Genomic DNA, 22,282 nt, shown 5'->3' with positions numbered 1-22,282 from the left:
GGCTTGGTTGTATGCCTGCTACAAACTAGACCAAACTGTGGCCTACCTAATTCTAGTAATTGTTATTTGATGTTTGCCTAATTTTTTGCACCGATTGCAAACGATGGTTTTAAGTGTATCACGAAGGAGGCTGAGTTGATGTGCATGTTGGTGAAGTGTCCGTTTGAGGCCACCAAAATGCTCGCCTTGAGCAATAAGATCCGGCGATCTGCCTTAAATCTTATGCTCTATGAAGGGACTGAATCCGATGCTGTAGCTGCCACCGCTGCCATGGTGGTATGCGCCTTCCCCTACCAAAACAAACTGCCACTTTCCTAACTTGTAGTATATATTCTTTTTATCCTGACAAGTTTGTTGCCACTGATTTCAAAACTATGTTTTGAAGGGTATCACAAAGGAGGCTAAGAACCTTTGTGACCTGCTGAGTCAAGACGACCAAGACATATATCTGGGGTATATACCTTGTGATATTCGGCACAATGCAGCAAAAGTTTTGACCATGCTTGAGAAAGAATTTGCTCGTGAAACTGCTGGTGGCACTCCTACTAGTGACAAATCAGAGAAGCCTATTGGGTATGGTTTGAATAATAAATCAATATTTATTTTTCTTGTTGCGAAAATTGTTGCATCAGGTTAGTGACATTTGATTGTTCTCTACCATCGCTAGGGTCAGTGCTGTTAGATATCTGAGTTGTGAAGAATCTGACTCAATGGAGAACTCTAAAAAGGACGTGAATGAACACTGTGTAAAGGACAATAACACTAAGGGGAAGAAGAGGACAAACAAGAACTCGAACAAGCAGGCAGAGAAGAAGAAGTTGAAGAGAAAGTTGAACAAGGAGAAGAGGAAGCTGGAGGAGGAGGAGAGGAAGTTGGAGAAGAGGAGGTTGAAGAAGAATGGAAATGAGGCCAAGGTCGAAGTGTGAAAGAAGACTGCATCATTAGCTTTTGTTTACTTACATCTTCAATGAACATTGTGAAAGAAGACGTGAATGAACACTGTGTGAACGGAAGTCCTCACTAGCATGCACTGTTTGGTTGTTGAAGCTCAGCTTGACAATTACCAAGGACAGGGGCCTTGAAGGGAAAGCCTCTGCAGACATCTGAGCTACCGAAGGTTAGTGGAGAGGCAGATGAGAATATTTCAAATTAAGTCTTGCATAGTGCCTTATGTTTAGAAATGGACTGAGTACCAGTTACGAAAATGCTGATTGTCTTTGGCAAACCTGAGACATTGGCGCAGTCCTATCCTTGGTCGTATGCGATCAGTATCTTGCTCATTTCTTCAGTTGATCATGCTAGATGGTGTGAACTTGTGTTCATTCCATTTCTTTTGAGTGAATTTTAAAAAACTACAACTTCGTTTTCCTTTGTATCTGAAAACTACACATTTTGTGGCATGTTTTGAAAAAACTACACATTTAAGGTCACCTTGTGTTGAAACATGCCCTTAAATGTGTAGGTTTTTTAAATAAGGTTGCCTTAAATATGTAGTTTTTTTATACAAATGCCACAAAAGTTGTGGTTTAATTTACACTCCCAACTTTGATTTACAAAGTGACCTTAAATGTTTAGTTTTTTAAAAAACATGCCTTTATATGGCAAAGAAGTTCTAGTTTTTCTAAACTTTCGTCTTTTCTTTTCATGGTCATAAGAGTGCAAGATTATATGCTTCTGATTACAAAATGCTTGGTGCTATTTGAAGTTGGTGTAATTCTCTCTTCCTTCATAATCATTGGGGTTTATTTATGCCTGATATGATTTCATGGTAATTTATCTGAAGGGGTCAAATGGACGAAGTTACAAGGGGTGGATGATGTACTAGGAGTAACCAGAAGGATCTAATGGAGTGGGAGGCTTGCTGTGGTTTCTTTTGGGCCGCACTTTGTATTCTGGCTATGAGCGTTTGGACCGTAATACAGTAAAGTACTAGTACTGTATGTCACTTAATGTTCTGGCTATGAGTGTTTTTGGGACGTGTTACAGTGAAGTACTGGTATTGCATGTTTCCTCGGTCTATGATGTGATCTGTATACCTGGTTTTATACACCAGTGCCAAATTCTCTCGTTGCATTCCTAATCATGAAGGTGCTTGATGTTTGGAATGATGAGATAGATACAATTTGCGACTTTTCCTGTGGACACAAGGCCTGAGGCTCATTGAAAATGCAAAATCAAACACAGGCCCCTCTAGTGTTCTGTTTCTGCGAACATATATTTCCCCTATTATATTTTTGTCCTCTAAAGAAAAGTTAGAGCTAAGTGGTATGATCAGACCTAACTACTCCACTTTAAAAGCAAGCCCCTATTACCCCTTCCCTTTTCGATGCCACAAGCGAGCCTTGTTTATGTTCTATGTGAACGGAGCTAAATCAACCAGTAATTTGTTCAGGAATCTAACAGTCTCCTAAGAAATTTCTCTGAAATTCATGCATTCGAAACAGACCCTTAACTTACATGATAGGCATATGCAGGTGAATATTTGGATTCTGGAGTATCTCGCTTCTCCATTGTTGTGCATGAACATGGCGTCCTGAACGAACGTCACAATCCTTCGCCAATTGCCAAGCGGGAGAGTCCACTGCGGCGAGAGACAAGAACGAACCCATTTGGTGGTCCATCTTTTTGTTCTTATGCCCGGGGTGGTTGCAATTGTTTCTTTGCCATGTGTCGTGTCATCTAACACACGACACTTTGGTGTGTCGTGTCATCTAACACACGACAAGAAGACAACCATATATTCATGTGTGAGGAAGACAAAACAAGAGGCATTTTCGGATCAGATAATGCGTTCTTTTTTCACGAAAGAGAAGGAATCAATCCTCCGGAAAGAAGGTGTGTTCCTTGTAAACTTACTTCCAGAGATCACGTAGTGCAAGACAGATCATGAGCTCTAAGCCTCCATATTTTGTTGCTGAGTTCTGTTTTTGCCAGGATTTTGTTGCTGCAATTTTCTTTTGAGAGGATTTTGTTGTTGCAATTAGCAAATCATGAACAACATTTGACGAAGTGTCAATATCAGATCTCCAACCTCTATATCTATCATCTTCAGTAGACGTTACGTGAATATATATATATATATATAGGAAAACTAGTATGTACTCCTGGGTGTATGTACTCCCACCTCTCATATACCACTTTTACACGTGTGTTATACTTCTTTATCACTTTAAATATACTTCATTAGTAATTATAAGATACTACAATACAAATCCCACGAAAATTTTTATGAAATTCCATGATTTTTATCATAATTTGCGTATATACTTTTTTTATGTATAAAAAAGAGTATATAGCAAAAATGAAAGGCTAACATTGAATTTTTTTTCTTACAACTCATATTGGAGTATCTTAGAATTAGTATTAGAGTATACTAAAAATGATAAAAGAGTATAAAGTGTTTGTTTAGGTGGTATATTGCATGTGGGAGTACATACTCCTAGGAGTATAGAATAGGTGTCATATATATATATATATATATATATATATATATGATGATGATGATGATGAAGAAATAAATGTATACTAGTGTCTGCGAGTTGTACATACGTATTTTTTTTTAAAAAAAATCATGAACAGCGTTTGACGAGATGTTAGTGTCAGGAGGGCCAGTCCGGTGGATGGAGGTGAAGTGAGATGGGGCTGGCGGGAATGGACGGACGGGCCATCATCATGCGCATAGCAGGCCGCAGAATCTTTGAACGGGCTGGGGGGGGGGGGGGGCCACGAAGCGGTACCCGGAGAAAGGCAAGTCTCAAGGGGGAGCATTTCTGGGCCAACTGCGCGCCCTCCAAACAATCAAAATTTCCCTTTTATTGCTGTAAACTCTGAAGAAATTTTCTGATCTTTTTTTTTGCATCTAGTTTCTTCTCCATCGAAATACTTATACCCAGTTTGGAATGCAAGAGTCTGGTAGAAATTGAACCATTTTTCTGTGAAATTTCTGCATTCGAACAAGCCTTTAAGAAAACAAACTTTATGTTTCAAGACAAGTATGACCACAAGGAAATAAATATTTTTGGAAGGAATTCACTGACTGCTCAAGTTAATAACATAAGGAGAAACAGAGATAGTAGATTGGAGTGGCGGTGTCATAATCACTGTCACATTAGTGGGCATAATCTTATCTGGTGAGATGAGTAGCCTGCAGCCCTTTTCTCTTCCCCCGTTATGCAAGTGGCGATTGCAATGCATCATGACAGTCGACAGTGTGTATCTTTTAGCAGCTCATCTTCAGAATATCTTCACCTAAAAGATCTCGTCTAAACCTAATAGTGGTTGCCCCTATCATTTGTAGATAATAGCAAATTGTTTAAAAAAAATGATCTCAAGTTACTTAACACTACACATTTTCTATTTCCCCTTCAATAATATAATCATGCTTGGAAAAAAAGACATGGCTGGTATCAGAAAAAATATGCTGATTTTTCACCGAAGATTCCCTGAAGCTTTATCCAGTGCAATGCAAGCGCAACATAAAAACGCAAAGAAGACGAGACATGGAGCACTAATACACTAGGCTAATATCTTCATCGATATTTATAAGTACTCAAGTGTAACAGTTCTTTTTTTTTAAAGACCTATGACACATGATTCGTTTCCATACAACAATCAGTTTTTGCTGGGTGCTGAGAGATATTTGCTTCGGTCGCATAAGAGCTAAATCGTTCAACTCCTGACACAATGACATGCTGCCACTAACCAAATTGGCATATCACCAACCGAGTTTATTTATTTATCATGTTGCCACTTACCTATCACTTAATAGCGACATGCCTAGGGGCATCAATCTCCTTTATTCTTTTTTCTCTTCTTTTTTTTTTCTCTCCTCGTACACCACATTCTCTTCATAAGACTAACTCTAAGGTATTTTCTTCAAAGGTCAGATTCCCGTCATGAAGGGATTTTCGTTTCCTTTAACGCTCCTATAGTTTCCGAATTATCTCTCATTTCACTTCGCGATTCCGCACAAAGAGAAACTGTTAGATATGAGAGAAAATAAAGAAAATAAAAATAGAAAAGGAAACGAAATGAAGGAAATATAATTGGAGATAGTTTAAAGAAACTGTATGCTGGCATCGGGTGCTCAGCACCACCTGGATTCACCCCCTGGACACGCCCAGTTAATATATATTCAAGTTGAGAAAAAAAACCTGACAAAAAAAAAACTTTCCTGGTTGCTCCTGAAAGAAAAACCAACGATGGTGACAGAAAACAATAAAATAAAGAGAAAAATGGCTGATTAAAATTCACGATGAAAACATAATTCTGACAAAAAGGAAAAAAAGAGAAGAAAACTCCTGCACTGCCTGCTGCTTAAAGAAACAAAACTGACGATAGGTGCAAAAAGAAATTAATAAACGAACATAAAATCGGCTTTGCAACCGTGTCACTGCATCCGGGCCCCACACACTCGCTAGTTGCCAGCTTGGCACCTCGCCCTTTCTGTCTCCTCCCTGAAGGGGGGGGAGAGAGAAGCGCACCGTTATTTTCCATTTCCACCTCGCTCTCCACTCCCTCCTCCCACCCTTCCTCTCTTCTCGCCGAGCCACCCGACCAATTCCCCTCCCCCTTCCCCTCGCCCAGATCGCCGCACTCTGCCCCCTCCCTCCCTGCGCGGCGCGGCGTCGCACAGCACGGCTCCCGGCTCCCGGCTCGGGTGGCGGCCGGAGGAAGTCTCACAGGCGGCGGTGAGGCGCGCGGCGGAGCGCCGCGTGGTGGCGGTGGAGCGCGAGGCGGCGTTGGCGGTGCGGATGGGGTGGTAGGAGGTGGCGGGAGTGCGGCAGCGGTCGCGGCGGGAGCCATGTATTTCTCCAAGCTCGATGACTCGCCCATGTTCCGGACGCAGGTGAGACGAGCCCGGTGGATCCCGTTTCTAGGGTTCGGGGTAGGGGTGCCTGTGCGAGCGCCATGGCCGCGGTCGGTGGCGCGAGGCGGTAGCGCTCGGGGCGAGTGCGTGTGGTTTTTGGGGTGCAGTGCGAAACTCGCAGCGGCTTCTGGATTTTGGCATCTTGTCACGGTGGGTGGGTTTGAGGCGCGTGTCTCTTAGGGACCTTTCTTTTTGTTGCTTCGTTGGCGCTGCTGCGCGCGGTTGGGGAGTGGGATTGCGTTGTTAAGCTGACGCCGGTTTTCTTCTTCGGATGGCTGATGCGCAGCGCGTGCCCAGAGTTTCCCCTTTATTTGTTCTCTCGCATGCACGTGGAAAGCTTAATTCGTTCGTTGTGATTCGGCTTCCGTGGATCCGTAGGTCTGCATTGTAGCATGTGGTTCATTTTATTATTCGTCTCTGTGTTGTCGTATGTTCCTGTTTTTACTACATGCTGCTGTGTGTGGTTTATTTTGTGTATCTGCATATTAGCATGTTGTTCAATTGTTACCTTTTCAGATTGGCGTGTGTGTTGGTTTCTCTTCGGAATTGTTGAGCGTTTTTTTCATGGCAGCGCAATGAGTGGTCCTAAATTAGTTTGATTTCTAGAGAAAAAGGTTTTTTTGTTTTATGAAGGGGCATCGCGAACTATTGTTGCATATTGCCGTGACTGTAGGTGCATCTGTGCCCGTTGCAGACTTTTATATATGGCTCTAGTTTGATTTGAAGTGTTAACTGCCGTTAACAGTAAGAGCTCTGAGGCCGTTTTATTTAACAACTGGTTTCACATTTAGTGTTTAGATTAATGAACTTGCAAACCACTTTTAAATATATCGTTTAACATAAAAGTCAAAAAGTTTGCTTCTTTGATCGGCAAATAACTGTTTGCATTTTTTTGGTCTTTTGAAAACAGATACAATTACTTGAGGAGAGTGCTGAGTTGCTGAGAGAGAGATGTTTGAAGTTCCATAAAGGTTGTCGCAAGTATACGTAAGTGATCATTTGAAGCTCATTTATGTATTTTCTTATATGAAATATGGTTGATCTGTAATTCGCTCCCTTACATTATTCCATTTAGTTTCTTAGAAGCACCTACTTGCTGTTTTTTAATATAGGAATAAGTCCATTTTAGTCCCGCGAACTATCACGTTTGTCCGGATAACCCCCTAAACTTTTAAACCGTCCATTTTACTCCCCCAAACTATCAATACCGTCTATTTTACCCCCCAGAGTGGTTTTTCTCGGTGGTTTTGATGACGTGGTGGCGGTTTCGCCACGTGGCAGTCCTAGTCAGCGTGATGACATCAGCGTTGCGCATTAATTCGATTTTTCTTTAGAAAAATAATTCATGAAAATAGATTATTCTGAAAAATAGGTTTTATGTTCAGAAAAAAAATCCAAAAAATATAAAATGATTTAGATAAATGTTTTACTATGTTTTTATTTTTGCAAATATTATTTTATGTTTTCTAGTGTAAAAATTATTCCAAAAAAGTTAGAATAAATGTTTTAATTTGGAAAATAGTTTTAGAAAATATAGATTAATTCTGATAAAATTTAAAAATATTTTCTTTGATAAAATAAATGATTTTATATGTTTTGTTGTATATAAAATTAGTTTTAATTCTAGAAAACTTAGGTTTAATTCTAGAAAAATATTTTTATCATTTTTAGTCGTAGTTTTCGCGTCATTTCTAGCCATTTAAAATTAGTTTAGCCGTACTTTTTGGACATATTTTGGGCATATTTGAGCACATTTTGAGCACATTTTGGCACATTTGGACACATTTGGCATATTTTAGCCATATTTGGGGCACATTTGGCCACATTTTGACACATTTTAGCCACATTTTGGTCACATTTGGGCCTATTTTAAACACATTTTGAGAACATTTTTGATACTTTTTTGCTAAAAATATGCCCAAATATGACAAAATGTGACCAAAATATATCCAAATGTGCTAAAAATATGCCTAAATATGATCAAAATGTGTCCAAATATGACCAAATATGATCAAAATGTGACCAAATGGGACCAAAATGTGATAAATATGCATAAATATGCTTAAATGTGCCCAAAATTTACCAAAAATGTGCTCAAATATGCCCAAAATATGCACAAAAGTACGGCTAAACGAATTTTAAACGGCTAAAAACGACCCGAACTACAACTAAAAACGACAAAAACTATTTTTCTGGATTTAAACCTAATTTTTCTAGAATTAAAACTAATTTATATGCAACAAAACATATTAAAAGCATTTATTTTATCAAAGAAAATATTTTTAAACTTTATCAAAATTAATCTATATTTTCTAAAAAAAAATCCAAATTAAAACATTTATTCTAACATTTTTGGAATAATTTTTACACTAGAAAACATTAAATATTATTTACAGAAATAAAAATAGAGCTAAAAACATAGAAACATTTATCTAAATCATTTTGTATTTTTTTGGATTTTTTTAAACATAAAACATATTTTTTCGGAATAATCTATTTTTATGAATTATTTTTCTAAAGAAAAATCGAATTATTGTGCAACGCTGATGTCAGCACGCTGACTAGGACTGCCATGTGGCGAAACCGCCACCACGTCATTAAAACCACCGAGAAAAACCACTTCAGGGGGTAAAATGGACGGTATTGATAGTTCGGGGGAGTAAAATGAACGGTTTAAAAGTTGAGGGGGTTATTCGGACAAACGTGATAGTTCGAGGGAGTAAAATGGACTTATTCCTTTAATATAGCTGCTTCCTGCTATTTTGGATACAGTAATTCATGCACCTACTTGAACTTTTGTTTCAGTGAAGGACTAGGGGAAGCATATGATGGAGATATTGCATTTGCAAGCTCACTTGAAACATTTGGAGGAGGCCACAATGATCCAATTAGTGTTGCTTTTGGTGGTTAGTCATGTTATTTCTTTTAACTGATTTTCCGAACAGCATTTATGTATAAATTTATCATGAGTATGCAGGAGGATCTTTTCATTCTTTTCATATTTGCTCAATTGTTCTGGAAACCATGTGCATGAAGAAAATAATGTTTTCATTATTTTAGTATTTTTCGCTAATCCTTCTTTTTTTTTTCTTTTTTTTGAGTTCCTTCATTTTTCAACTGGGTTATTGTCCTTGTTGCTCATTCCTTTATTACACTTTCCCTCACATAGGATTGGAGTGGAGCTTAATCTGGTCAGTTTCTTCACTAAGCATACTGAATTTTTGTCCTTTCCAGGACCTGTCATGACCAAATTTACTATTGCCTTGAGAGAAATTGGAACATACAAGGAAGTACTGCGCTCCCAGGTAGTGCAGCTCCAGTTTACAATGTGATTATATGCATTGCTTCAGTCAAATTCTTACGTTCTCTCTTCACGAGGTGCTAATCAAATTGACTTTGATTTTTTCATTGATTGTTTTTTTTTGCTTTGTTGGAGCATTGCTGTAGTTCTTACCTTTTGTGTTCTTATTCAATACTTAGAGACAATTCCTTGTGTGCCATTGAAAAAGATCAAAATCTCCTATCTGCCACTGAAAAACTTGTAATCCCTTCCCTACCACTGGATGAATTTTTGCCTCCTTTCTATGTCACTGCCGTTAACTCTGGGAGTTAAAGTCTCCGTTGCATGTCAATTTTTTGCAAAAATGACATTAGTATCCCTGCCGGGTCCACTCTCTCTATCCCTCCTCTCACTTCATCTTTCATTAGCGCTCCTCGCCTGCTCCTCCCAATCGATCCCCTCTCTCCCTTGCCCTTCCATCACCGCCACTGATCGGGTAAAGAGTCCTCCAGCCAGCCGCGCTGAGCTGGTGGTGGGCGGGAGCGATCAGCGCGGTCAAGAAGCATCAGGAAGAGCAGGTCTCCGCGACTGAGCCCTCCTACCAGAGTGTCGCCATCATCGTCGGGTCCACCAACATCATCAGCGCCTCCCTCCTCGACATCCTACCGCTTGCTGACACCCCTGACGGACCATGGAAGGTCCCCACCATCTCCCTCCACCCACTCCCAACCTGGTCCTCACCCCCTCTTGCCGTCAGGCTGACCCGAGCGTTGGCCCAAGGATGAGGCTAGGGGTATGGGCAGATGGCCTCCCAAAGCTTGCAACAGTACAAATCGCTGTTGTTCCTCCGCCAATCCTCGGGCTCGCCTCTGTCCCTCCTATCTCCATGGTGACGCCTCATCATCCACTGGCAGCATGAGCGGCGCATGACTCAGCCTCTCCAGCACAGAGATGGGGATGGGCTCCAGCATGGAAAAACCATAGAAGATGGCTAGGGACATGTCAAGGACTCCTTGCGTAGCAGTGCGAAAGGGCGTAGCAGGCGAGTTTTTGGTGGTGGAGGCCGAGGGAGATGTGGTGCGAGTTGGAAAGTTGGCCGTCGGACATCGGGGAAGTTGGGGATGAAGGCAAGAGGAGAGTGGCCAGGAGATTTGGGGCAGAAAGATGGGGAGGAAAGGACAAACTAAAGTGATGATAGGTGGGTCCCATAGGCAAGTTAGAGAAGGTGAGAACAAAAAGGTCTTTTTGGGTCCCATTTAACTGGCATCTCACAGACAAAGGACGGAAATGGCACTTAAGGGAGTGAAAATTTCAACCAATGGCGAGGAAGGCATCACAAGTTTTCCGGTGGCAAATAGGAGATTTTGATCTTTTTCAGTGGCACACAAGGAATTGTCTCCAATACTTATGGTATTGTGTGAACATCTCGAAAATACATTTTTGATCCTGACCTTCACTTATGGTATTCTGGTTGGATGTTATTGCCACAATGTAGGCCTATAATTTCCACCTTGTTGTCATATTTCCCTACAGTGTTACTGAACTATTGATGTGCCAATTGCGAGTTACCAGATGATATTAATAGGGAAGAAATACTATGTTACTTTAAGTTTCTTATTCCCTTTGTCTTGCATGCGCCTCATGGAAGAACTTGGTCTCCCTAGCGTCATTTCAGGTTGAAACTAAACAGTCCTATGTTTAGAATGCAATATGAATATATTATATTCGATGCTTCCTTCATCGAATATACAATTTCTTACATTTTATGGTATATATTTTTAGTAATTTAGGCGGTATAATTTCTGGTTTGGTTTTCTGGCAGGTTGAGCATATGCTAAATGACAGGTTGCTGAATTTTGTGGATATTGATTTGCATGATGTTAAGGTACCAGTATTATTTGTTATTGACACAAAATCTTGAAACTTTACACTGAGAATAATTGAATGACATAGTTTTCTGCTTAATATATTTTCAGGATGCTCATAAGCGTTTTGACAAGGCTAGCCTCTCATATGACCAGGCAAGTTATCTTATTACGTTGTTCCATATTTGTAATGCCTTTTTTTTTTGTATCTTGTCATAAATAATGACGAATACTTTCCTTTTTCACCCATCAGAAATCAATATTTGTGAGATGTGACAAATTTCCTCCAGGCAATAATATGTGCATTCTATTTCTATTTATCTCTTTGTTGATTGATATCGAGTCAGCTGATAAGTTTAGAATGGTTCTATAGGATGTTCTCAGTACTTCTTTTTTATTTTCTGCTGATTTGCTATTCTTTCCTTGAAATTTTGGATCCCAGAATTGCAGCATTATGCTACCTATTTAATTTTTAAGAGGTAGTGTGCTATTGACTTGCAAACTGTTTGGTTTGCTTGTAGGTTCGTGAGAAGTACCTGTCATTGAAGAAAGGTACACGACCAGACATAACAACTGCGATCGAAGATGTAAAAACCTTTCTTATGCAACATTTTACAATGTTACAGGCAGTTTTTCCCCTAACTGACTTACATTTGGTAATAACCAGGAGCTCCACAGTGCTAGATCTTCATTTGAGCAAGCTCGTTTCAACCTGGTACGAGCAGCATTGGCTCTAACTTTGCTCCTTAGTTTCTCACTCTGTCCTTATCATGCCATTGTTTGCCATATCCATGTTAATTTCTCAGGTCACTGCACTTTCTCATGTCGAGGCAAAGAAGAGATTTGAATTTTTGGAGGCTGTTAGTGCGACGATGGACTCGCATCTTCGATATTTCAAACAAGTACCACCTTGTATATTTTACCTCATGGTGTAGCTATATTATGCACGAAATGAGATTAATCCTATCAATTGCTATTCATCAGGGATATGAACTGTTGCATCAAATGGAGCCATATATTAATCAGGTAACTCAAACTATTTCCCTTTATAATATAATATTACTAGCTTAGTGTGTATCTGAATGCTTTGTTCGAATAGTTACATAATCCTAACATGTAAATATCACATTCTAACATTTCTGCTATCAAGTCACTAGTAGAGACTTGACTTGTTTAGTAGTTTACCAGTGTGCCAAGGAGTTCTGAGGCTGATGTGTCATTCACTGTCCTTATGCTCTGAGGGGAGCACAGGTTACCGTCACATCAGTCCAGTTCTTCAGTGCTTGGTGCACTTTTTCAGTCACTTATTTATACTGACGTTGATCTTGATTATGTGAAAACACATTGATATGATCAAATTATTGGATCTAAGTCGTTCGCAAGTAGCTAAAAATTGCCACTTTTCTTGAAGAAAAAATTACTTGGAACAGTAGAAAGAGATTTTGTTTTACATGGACCAAGTTTATAACAAAAGGCTGTGTTGGTTTGGGCTTCTGATTTATTATCTAGGAGGCTTATTGACTAGTGCCTACCTAATTGATAACTCTTTCACTTTATGTTGCATTTCCTTGTTGTTTACTGGCATTATAACCAAATTTTTGTTATGCCAATCAGTCATGCTAACTGGGATTTGTAATGGCTTATTGATCACCGCCTACTTGATCGGATATATTTACCACAATTATTTACCTGCACTATAACCAAAACTTTATTATGTCATTCTGCCATGCTGACTGGGAATTTCGTTCTAACAGAAATTTGTTTATTTACGCTTTGTTTCATTAAGATGCAGCATAGTTTCTTACTTGTTTCTTCAAGGTTAATTGTACTTAAACTACTCATAATGTGAAGTTGACAAATAACTTTACCTTGAACCTGCTTTTGCATTCTTCTGCAGGTTCTTGCTTATGCACAGCAATCAAGAGAAAGGGCAAACAAGGAACAAGCTTCTCTTGTAGAGAGGATGCATGAGTACAAAAGGCAGATAGACCGGGAAAGTCGGTCTTCTGCAAATGGTTTGAATGATTCTCATAATGCTGACAGAATACAAACGATTGGTAGAAGTTCACATAAAATGATCAATGCAGTGATGCAGTCATCCTCAAAAGGCAAGGTACGGCAGTTTTTTCCACTGGAAATGGAAAGCAGATACTATGATTCGAAACAAAGTTTATATTGCGATGTACTATTTTCAGGTTCAGACCATTCGTCAAGGTTACCTCTCAAAGAGATCTTCAAACTTAAGAGGCGACTGGAAAAGAAGGTTCTTCGTACTTGATAGTCGAGGAATGTTGTACTACTATCGCAAACAAATTAGTAGGCCACCTGTAGGTCCCTGTCATAACATTTGGTGTTGAAATACTCATTAAATTTGCATGATTTTTTTTCACTCATGTATGACGTTTTAGTTCCCATCCTTTCCTGAACCATTCACCTTTGATCTTATAGGGTGGTTGTTCCATCCAAAGAAGCGTTAACCCCCCTGAACATGGTTCTGGGTTGTTGAGCAGATTGTTCTCTTCTCATTACCATGGTATTGTACATGATGAGAAATCTGTTGCACGGCATACTGTAAATTTGTTGACATCGACCATTAAAGTCGATGCAGAACAATCAGATTTGAGGTTCTGCTTCAGAATTATTTCACCCACAAAGGTTTACACACTGCAGGTATGGCACAAGGTTGTGGATAAGACTGTCTTCTTGTTGAATATAATTACATATTTCCTACTTGTTCATGAACACAATAGGGTATTTATGTAGGCAGAGAGTGCAGTAGATCAGATGGATTGGATTGAAAAGATAACTGGTGTTATTGCCTCTTTGCTGAGCTCACAATCCCCAGAACAGGTTAGTAATGAATGACTTCAGTTGGATTGCTTATATATTTGAATTCGATTATCAAAACTGTGGTGTTCTGTTTCAGTGTTTTATGTCAAGCCCTAAAGGCAGTGGCCATGACCGGAGTACCAGTGAGAGTAGCTCCTTTACTAGTTCAGTGGACTTCGAACCTTCCATAAGTGATGATTTAGTACTGGACTCTGGAAATGGGCATCATGATGTCAGAGGTCATCACAGAACCAGCATGAAACCTGAAAAACCAATTGACCTGCTTAGGAAGGTTGATGGCAATAATATGTGTGCTGATTGTGGTGCTTCAGAGCCTGATTGGGCATCGTTAAACCTTGGTGCTCTTCTGTGCATAGAGTGCTCTGGGGTACACAGAAATCTTGGAGTGCATATATCGAAGGTAACTAAGAAACTTTATCTGTAATTCATTATTATAGAAGGCCTTCTCTTGATGGGACATGCACATAGATTGATTGCCGCATGCATTTAAGCTCTTAAAGTCTAGCAGAAAGTTTCAGCCTGTGCATGATATTACACAATTCGGGTGCTCTGGTGCCGTTACACCTACAGGTGCGACACACGTTTTGCTATTCAGAGCTGGGCATGATTGTATGTTTGGCTCACAAAAAAGGGTTAAAACTTTATATGATAAAAACTCTAAAATACAAACCTGAAATCCGAAACAATTATGCCCAAAACTTGTAAAGTCTATAAATACTTAAGGTGGACAATCTTATAGCTGAGTATCATTTTCCTATAGCTAATTTAGGATAACTATATATTTATTGTTATGCTGAATAATTGCAATTTTGATTTAGTCAAAGCTGTAGCTTACCATTCTGATACTGATATATTTTTACCTCTAGTCAATAATAAGTTATAAATGCATTTTGGATATTAGTAGGAGCTCCAAAACATAATTCCACCCACAATTTCTACTGTAAACATTTATATAATTTGATAAAAAGGTAATATTATGAGAGTAATTTTTTAAGAAAAAGGTTACTCATGTTGTTTTTCTTGGGTGCCACTTATGATTGGAGTGAGTACTCAATAAAATGGCCTTATATTTGAATCAGAGGAAGTCGAATCCTCTTTTTTAAAATTAATAATAATTGAGTGGCAGGTTTGGTTGGCTTCGAAGACCCGCCATAAATTTTTTTCTAGGCTACTGCCGGAGCAACCATGTTTTAAAACATTACCACAATGTGTTGTCTATATCATCCTTTGTTGGAAACTTGATGAGAGAACCTTATGGTGCATTGATTGTCCTCACAGATGTTTCTTTTTGCGGGCAACCATTCATGTGTATATAGTACGAACTGGAACTATAGCAGTGTCTACTAGTTCAGTGGATATACCGCCGTCTAATTGCCTTACGGTGTATAAAACTATAGATTGTCCCTCGGATGATAAAAGTAGCTTTTTCTTGCTGGCATCCAGTTATGTGCTTATGTTACCAACTAGAATTCAGCAGTTCTACCTAGCTCAATGAATATACTGCAGTATAATTTGGTTGCATGTTTGGATTTATATTCAATGGTATAAATAGCATGTGTATTGACTTATGTACTGTAAATAACTTAAATGTTATATTGGCAGGTAAGGTCTCTGACACTTGATGTCAGAGTTTGGGAGCCATCTGTAATCAATCTCTTTCAGTCATTAGGCAACATGTTTGTCAATAATATTTGGGAAGAGAGGTTACCTTCATCAAATAATGGTCAATCTGATGATAGTTTAAGGTAACATTACGGCTGTTTTGAATCTCTTTATAAAGTATTCAACTGTCTTTCTCTATTGCTCTCCAGGTAACAAACTTGCAACCTTGCTTGTTTTGCAGTGCTGATGGATCAGACTCAGCACAATACCTTGCTGTTAGCAAGCCTAAGCACAAAGATACTTTCTCTGCCAAAGAGAAATTTATTCATGCCAAGGTACTTGCTACATTTTGCAATTGCTTGTATTCTTTTGTTCTATTAGCAAATGGATGTTGAGAACCAAGTGGTCTCCACTCTCTAAGAATCTCCATGCGAAGAATGATTGAATAAACATGATTCATTATGGTTTACTACCTAGAGAACTTTAGTCTGAACATGAATATGGCCATTAGGATGTGCTGCCAGTTCTGAACATGAATATTGCCATTAGTCTGAACATGAACTTTAGTCCTTTGCATATTACTAGAAGACTTCAGCTGCATCCACATGTATTTTTTTTTCTTCTAAAAAAGGTTCTGTTTCTCAGATCACACAAGTATCTTGAATTGCATGAAGATTATCAAGTGAGGAAACTCACTGCTTACAGCACCTTGCCACGTATCATAAGAAAATCTCACCCCACGGCCTACTACATGCTGTTTTTTTTGTTAGTGTTTTGCGCAAGAGCCTACTCCATGATCTTCAAAAGTGGATTTTGAAACTCACGAAGATGAATCAAGGATGTTAATGTTGTGGCCAACGTAGACTGTTGTAGAGACAACATGCCGCTATTAGCTAGTTCTTAAAATCTCCTATGGATTACTGGCTTGGAACCACTCGTAAAGTTGATCAGATGATTTTATTTAGTTTTCTTGGCCTATATACTGCATCTCTAGTAATTGTAGACCCACTTCATGGACATCTTTTACATTACATACGCTGTATATGAACTGCCTTAGTTATTTTTCTTGTTATAAAAAGCAAAAATTAATGTTGAAGAGGAAAGGAAAACAATAGCTCATCCTGCAAACTACTTGCACTTGTGTACTCATATCCACATTTTTCTGGGTATTTTGATCAATACTCTCTCCAGTCAAAATGCAAGTGTCGCAAGTGTCGTCCAAGAATGTGTTCAATCAAACTATTCTAACTCTGGCCAATGATATATTATTAATATTAGATTGGCCATGTGGAAATAATACAAATAAGCTTGTCCCAAAGATAACTTTCATTAATGTCTTTTATTTTTCAAAAATATATTACAATAGAAATTGGCGATCAAAGTTGTATTTGGAAATGATGTAGTCCAAAATGACACTTAACAGTGACCGGAGGCAGTATATGCTTAGCAAGGAGCTTGCAATTTTATAATAAACTAGGCGGATTGGCACACCTACGGCGTACCTGTTTTTTTTGTTGTATAGAGCATGACAAAAGAAACTAAAAAAATGGATTCACCATTTTTGGACATCTCAATATTTATTTATGAATGCATCAATATTTAACACATTCATTTAATTATGGAGAAAAAAGTGGTACTTTCATGCATGCACATAATTTTAACATGTAGACGACAGTAATACGAACCTAACTAAATTTGTTTCATATTTTTTTTGAGTTTTAGATAACCTATTCATTTTAGATTATTTCAGGTGATTTATCAATATAACTATTATTCCTTTCACTATTTTTTCTGGAATTTTGAAAAAACTATGAGCACGTATATATATGAGTACATCTATGTATGTGTATATACGTACAACACATATACATACACGCACACCTGTATATACGTGCACATATTGGGGGACCCACATAAACAATAGCTAGCTACAGTAACTTGAACCCTATGATTTCTCCAATTCTTGGCCCTTTAATATGTAATAGATTTCTTGATGCACTATCCAGTGCTCATCAATGATCGCATGCCCATGAAACTATCTGAAAATCGTACTGCATGAACCAGAATCTGTATAGTTTTCACATGGTTGAATGTGTATATTGTAGCCCTATTTGAAGATCTTCAATTTCAACATATCTTTTAGTGTCATATATCCTAATGTAGTATGCTGAGTTTCCCCCCCTTTATGGTGTGAATATTCCAGTATGTAGACAAAGAATTTGTACGGAGCCATAGCACGGATGAGATTCAGCTATCTCAGCAGATGTGGAATAGTGTAATGACAAATGACAAGAAAGCTGCATACAGCCTCATTGTGAGATCACATGCCAATGTAAATTTAGTTTATGGAGAGATGCCTTCTAGCTTGTGTTTGACTCTTGGAAAAGCACTTCTGCAAAAGCATCCAGCTTCACCATCTGATGGAAGTCCTAGATTTTTCGATTGTAGTTCGCATGACAAGATTTCTCCTATTGAGCCCCTTTCTCCCGCTAGCACGAGTTCACACGTTGATGATGTGGAGGACAGTTGTGAAGGTTTCTCCCTGCTTCATCTTGCATGCCGTGTTGCAGATGTTGGGATGGTTGAATTACTTTTGCAGTATGGCGCTAGTGTAAATATGACTGATTCTAGGGGTCGGACATCCCTTCATCACTGCATTTTGAAAGGAAGACATCTGCATGCCAAGCTTCTCCTCTCCAGGTATCGAAGAGCCTATAACACATCCATTTTATCTTGCACTATATGTTTCAACAGGGTTGGAGAGCCTCCTGGTTTCTTGGTGAGGGCTGGGATATAACAGCTTATCTGAACCGAGTTTACAGTGATATGCATCAACATTCTCTTTTTAAGAAAATGAAAGGAGTGCTGTAAATTTCATAGAATAAATGGGTAAAGCATAGAGTTAAATTGAGACCAATTCTTACTGATTCCTGGGCAATTTTACCAATTGTAGGGATGGTGAACTAATATTCCATATATAGACACTAGTGACACTGAACTTTCCGTACAGAAAATGACTTCATAACAGTTTTGTGGATTTTTCAAGAATAATCAACATAACAAAATACATTTTAAAAATGTTTTTATTACACAGTACACATTGAAAGGACCTTTTGGGTAGTATTTAATATGTTGTGGGCATGACTGGGTGTCGAGAGTTAATCCTTAACAATACTTCTAGGGTATACCTGACGATGGGTATGTGATCGACGTGTTCGGTGCGCGTGTGTATGAACTCAAGAACATCAGGGTTATCCAGGTTCAGGCCTTCAATGGGATAACAGTCCTACATTCTGTGTATTCTTTTATGGATAATATGAAACTGTTTACAGACGTGTTCCTCCCTTCTTACATGCCCGGTCCTTTCCTATTTATATAGCAGAAGTGGTGTACATATAAACATATCGTGCCAACAATGTGACTGGTCTAACCTTGACGAAACCAATTATCCCTAGCTAGGGTAGGTATGCAGACCCTACACTGATCGATCGGCTTGTTCGGCCCCGTCGCCCCACGCCGCATGCCCGCCTGCGACGTCGTCCCACTGCCGTGTGGCATCACGCCTGCTTGTAACACCATCTTGTAGCATTTAATGCTACGGGATGAGACACTGGTCATCTGCGCTGGTCAAGATTTTGTTCGCTGGAGGAGGTGTCTGGGGAAGGAAAACAATTGAGTAGATAGCATTTAATACGACTTGACAGGTTAAGATGAAATATCGCTGGTCGTAGGGCTTACCTCCGCGACCAGGGGGTTGATCACGAGAGCCTTGCCTGGTCGCGTGATAGGGTTACGGTCTTTGAAAAAATATCTACCGCCAATTGACACTCCCTTGTGTGGACTCCCTCTGGCAGTGGACCCTCTTATTTTATACATCAACAGTATCCTCCAAGCTCTCCCACAGATGTGGTCGGTTGTGTAGTTCGCCACGTGGCCGTGGTCGGATCTTGCCGCCCCACTTAAGCCCCAGTTGAACAAGAGTTTACCTCGAGAGTGGTCATCAACACAGTCTGTGGACCCTCTTATTTTATACATCGACAGTATACTCCAAGCTCTCCCACAGATGTGGTCGGTTGTGCAGTTCGCCACGTGGCCGTGGTCGGATCTTGCCGCCTCACTTGAGCCCCAGTTGAACAAGAGTTTACCCCGAGAGTGGTCATCAACACAGTCTTCCCTCGTGGTGGGTCTAGGAAACCATCCCGAGGGGAGGTTAAAAGTAGGGAGAGAGATCGTGGGAGAGAAAAAAGGGAAATGTGGGAGAGAGACAATGATGGCCGTTGGACCTAAGGGAATTTTTGCTTCTCCTGCGTGGCTTTTCGAATTTCGTACTGACCAGGCCTTACGGTGGTTGAGATACCGCAACCATCCTATAAATGGGGGCGTTGATGGCTCTCCACAGATTATTTTGTCATTCTACAGGCCCCCAGCCCTTGTGCTCAGAGCCCCTCTTCTCTGTTGCCGCTCGTGCACTGCGGCGAAGATGAGGCAGATGCGCGAGAACCATCTGCTCCCCTGTCGCCTATCTTTAGGTTACCGTCCTGGGGAAGATGCGCCTGCTCCCTACCAGGGGGAGATCGCTATGTTCGTCTCCTTCCTAGCTGGCCTCATGCCATACTTCTCTGAATTTTTCAACACTATTATCACCTTCTACGACATCTTTCACCTCCACCTTAACCCTAATTCCATCATCATGCTGAGCGTTTTCGCTCACATGTGCGAGAATTTCATAGGGGTCAAGTCGTGCCTTGATCTTTTTAGATTCTTTTATACGGCCAGGTTACAGATCGAGCTGGCTACCGGGAGCTGCAGGTTTCGACTCCGAGATGTCGTTGTGGGCTCCTACCTCAAGATGTGCCTCAAGTCGTCGTGGTCAGGCTGGAGGGAGCTTCATAAGCTAGGATCGGGCTGATCCGGTCAAGGCAGTTGAGAAAGAGTTGGCTATGATTTTCCCATGGCCTCTCACAACCTGAATCATGGTATAGATCTGTAGGAACTCCTCGGGATTGGTTGAGTCGTCATGTTTTTCGGCTAGGACCGGCCGGAACTTGTTCGACCAGCGCACTCTTGGAGCCGGGAGGATAGGGCGTTGCAACCCGTCCCATAACGGGGGGTCGCTCGCTGATGGGCGGCGACACGTGCTCAGCGAGAGAGATGACGGTTTCGCAGCCCGAGCGACGGGTTGGAGGAATCCGACGCCTCCCTGCGAGGGGAAGGTGAGTGGTAGGGTTGCTTGTCCTTTTTCAGCTCACGCCGAGCGCGATCTCCCTGCTCTCGGTCAACCCTCTGACCTTGGATCACGCTGCGTAGGTCGCGTTGGTGAAGAGGGTCGCGCAGGTTGGTGGGTTGGCTGTCTTAACATGACGGGGATCTCCGAGCATTTCCTGTCGTGAAGGGAGGACGAGATCTTTCCTATTGCGAGGCCTACTGCGAGTCTTGGTGATCGCGACCTTCATCAGCCCTTGCGATGGATGTGGCGTTTGCCGCCATAGTTTGGTGTCGAGCGATTTCAACCTGGAGGGCGAGGTCACGCAGCCAGGGGGCTACTGGCGAACCCTCAGGTATTGCTATCGGCGGGTGGTTAAGAAGCATTCACATGGTCTGCAGATTTTGTGCGGGTGTCATGACCTCGTAGTCAAGCTGCCGAGTGCGGAGCGGCAACATATTGCGAGGAGGGGAGCCCCTAGCGCCCACATGGTGTGACGACCTAGGTGACGATGCCGTTACATACTGCGCCCTATGCGGGAGTTCCTCTGGACGGCGCTGTAGTTGCTGGGGCTGTATCGGAGTGCCTTCCTGTTCGGTGCCGATGCTGGTGCCGGGCTGGTTTTCCTATGGACACAAGGCCTGAGGCTCATTGAAAATGCAAAATCAAACACAGGCCCCTCTAGAGTTCTGTTTCTGCGAACATATTTTTGTTTCTATTTTTGAAGGCTACCTGTTTTGTAAGAATGTGTGCAGAATCTCTAGTGTATTTTGAATGGATACTCTGAAAAGCTGGTTCCTTCACCCTTTGTTTCTGCGAGTTTGCAGAACATGCGAACATATCTTTTCAAAATTCAAATGCCAGTTTGCCAATCAATATTATCGGAGCCCTTTTTTCTTAGCGAATAGTCTGCTTTATGCTCTTCTGCATGCGTACAACATTGGGAATGATCTAGCAAGCTGCAGAAATGCAAAAATGTATGTCTCACTTTCTTTTAATGTTTTATGCAGGGGGGCTGATCCACAAGCCACCGACCGAGATGGTAGGACAGCATTACAGTATGCAATCGATGGTGGAACAAGCGACGAAGAGATTCTTGTTTTGTTAGAGGACCACAGTAGGTAATCTTGCAATCACACCTTCAGTAAATCAAAGCCCCCCCTCTTGGGGCGGTCGACTCAACTAACATGGCTCCAGGCCCTCCCGGGCCCAGGTTGTCCTGCTGATAATCCAAGTTTGAGGCCTGAAAGCAACATATGTATATGTCCTTTTAGAGCTTCTGCGACATGATGCGCCCGATTTTTTTTCCTTTCTCTTTTTGCTTTTTATAGGGTTAGTGGTCCTTATTTATTCATCTCGCAAAACAGTTTTGTTCTGTTTGCAGATGCATAGTAAATTTGTAAATCGAGTTGCTTCTATTTATTCTCGTCATCTTCCATCGAGAAGTAGCTGCCCTTCTGATGAAAGATGATTGTACATATCGAGATGTGTCGTTGTGATCTATGAAATATTAGCGTGGTGTGGATGGTATATATGTAACTGTTGTCTCGGCCCCTTACTGTCGTTGTCCTCTTTGTATAATAATTGCATCTATTATTCGGATGATGGGGATC

General features: G+C 40.6%; 1 protein-coding gene across 2 annotated transcripts; it reads left to right on the top strand.

Moving 5' to 3' along the window:
- Positions 1-433: 433 nt before the first annotated feature.
- Positions 434-22,227, top strand: LOC133894882 (ADP-ribosylation factor GTPase-activating protein AGD3-like). 2 transcript variants are annotated; one of them, XM_062335067.1, is made up of 19 exons: positions 434-573; positions 6,780-6,856; positions 8,675-8,775; positions 9,104-9,174; positions 10,972-11,034; positions 11,126-11,170; positions 11,536-11,601; positions 11,682-11,729; positions 11,821-11,916; positions 11,999-12,040; positions 12,912-13,127; positions 13,210-13,341; positions 13,463-13,684; positions 13,778-13,864; positions 13,941-14,264; positions 15,467-15,609; positions 15,708-15,801; positions 17,670-18,166; positions 21,680-22,227. In XM_062335067.1, the coding sequence occupies exons 4-19, from the start codon at positions 9,112-9,114 to the stop codon at positions 21,792-21,794; spliced, it is 2,253 nt and encodes a 750-aa protein (XP_062191051.1). In that variant the 5' UTR covers positions 434-573; positions 6,780-6,856; positions 8,675-8,775; positions 9,104-9,111; the 3' UTR covers positions 21,795-22,227. The 2 variants fall into 2 exon arrangements, with proteins under 2 accessions (XP_062191051.1, XP_062191050.1); XM_062335066.1 differs by lacking the exon at positions 434-573 and adding an exon at positions 5,486-5,848.
- The last annotated feature ends 55 nt before the right edge of the window (positions 22,228-22,282 follow it).

Source organism: Phragmites australis, chromosome 16, assembly GCF_958298935.1.
Source record: "Phragmites australis chromosome 16, lpPhrAust1.1, whole genome shotgun sequence".
Classification (NCBI taxonomy): domain Eukaryota; kingdom Viridiplantae; phylum Streptophyta; class Magnoliopsida; order Poales; family Poaceae; genus Phragmites; species Phragmites australis.
Note: the sequence above shows the minus strand (reverse complement) of the source record. Positions and strands in the feature narration are given on the sequence as shown.